Source organism: Aplysia californica, unplaced genomic scaffold (assembly GCF_000002075.1).
Source record: "Aplysia californica isolate F4 #8 unplaced genomic scaffold, AplCal3.0 scaffold00868, whole genome shotgun sequence".
Taxonomy (NCBI): Eukaryota; Metazoa; Mollusca; class Gastropoda; order Aplysiida; family Aplysiidae; genus Aplysia; species Aplysia californica.
In genome coordinates, this window is record NW_004798138.1 from 156,525 (window position 1) to 157,921 (window position 1,397).

At 41.7% G+C, this 1,397-nt stretch overlaps 1 protein-coding gene across 1 annotated transcript in view; it reads left to right on the top strand.

Moving 5' to 3' along the window:
• LOC101863304 (isocitrate dehydrogenase [NADP] cytoplasmic) overlaps positions 1 to 1,397 on the top strand; it is a gene marked incomplete in the record, with an annotated part of 27,132 nt that overhangs the window by 18,516 nt on the left and 7,219 nt on the right. Inside the window, 2 exon segments of the mRNA XM_013089076.2 lie at positions 14 to 100; positions 1,026 to 1,186. Of these exon segments, the coding sequence (XP_012944530.1) occupies positions 14 to 100; positions 1,026 to 1,186 (248 nt within the window).

The window sequence follows — 1,397 nt, forward strand, 5'->3', positions numbered from 1 at the left end:
GTTATATCCCCAGTGACCGTGGACTGTGCTAACGCCATCAAAAAGTACAATGTAGGGATCAAGTGTGCCACCATCACCCCCGATGAGAAGAGAGTGGAAGGTCAGTCTCCTCACAGTCTCCTCACAGTCTCCTCACAGTCTCCTCACAGTCTCCTCACAGTCTCCTCACAGTCTCCTCACAGTCTCCTCACAGGCTCCTCACAGGCTCCTCTCAGACTGCTTTTTCTTCTTTTTTTTTTCTTTCTTCTTTTTTCTCTCTTTTTTTCGGGGGGGGGCTTGCAACTGCATAAGGTCAAACATGAAGTTTCTTATATCTCGTGACAGAATTATGTGTATGTTTCAGAGTTTAAGCTCAAGAAAATGTGACAGTTTTTTATATCTTGTGACAGAATTGTGTTTGTGTGTATGTTTCAGAGTTTAAGCTCAAAACTTGTGACAGAATTGTGTGTGTGTGTATGTTTCAGAGTTTAAGCTCAAGTCTTGTGACAGAATTGTGTGTGTGTGTATGTTTCAGAGTTTAAGCTCAAATCTTGTGACAGAATTGTGCGTATGTTTCATAGTTTAAGCTCAAGAAGATGTGACAAAATTTACATCTTGTGACAGCGAAAGACCTTGTCAGTATGTTAGTGTTTTAGCGCCTATAAATGGCTGCTTGCACTGTATGCTTCTCAGAAAGTTGAAGTTGTTTCCGAATGCTTTCCGGTCTGCTGGGGTAATAGTATAGATTGTGAAGCGCATAGAGCTTGCTGTTGAACGGGGATTTGCATTATACAAATGTTATCTTTCATTATTATGTTTCAGAGTGTAAGCTCAAGAAGATGTGATAGTTATTTATATCTTGTGACAGGATTATGCATATGTTTCAGAGTTTGAGCTCAAATCTTGTGACAGAATTGTGTGTATGTATCAGAGTTTAAGCTCAAGAAAATGTAAGAGTTTTTAAAAATAATTTGTGACAAAATTGTGTAGATGGTTAAGAGTTTAAGCTCCCATCTTGTGACAGAATTGTGGGTATGTTTCATCAGAGTTTAAGCTCAAGAAAATGTGGAAATCCCCCAACGGAACCATCCGGAACATCCTGGGCGGCACGGTGTTCAGGGAGGCAATCATCTGTGAGAACATCCCTCGTCTGGTGCCGGGCTGGATCAAGAGTATCGTCATTGGACGTCACGCTTTTGGCGACCAGGTCAGTTTTGATTATTATAATTTTTTTTGGGGGGTGGGGAGGGGAGGGTGGAAAGTTTCTTCTCTCTTTTTCTCTTTATCTCTTCTTGGCCTCTCTCCCCCTCTCTTTCTGTCTCCTCACACCCTGCTGAGCTCAGCTGTTTGCACAAGGGGAAATAACTGAATATTTGTAGCCACACACAATTAATTGTTGTTCTTGCCTCCCCCCTCTC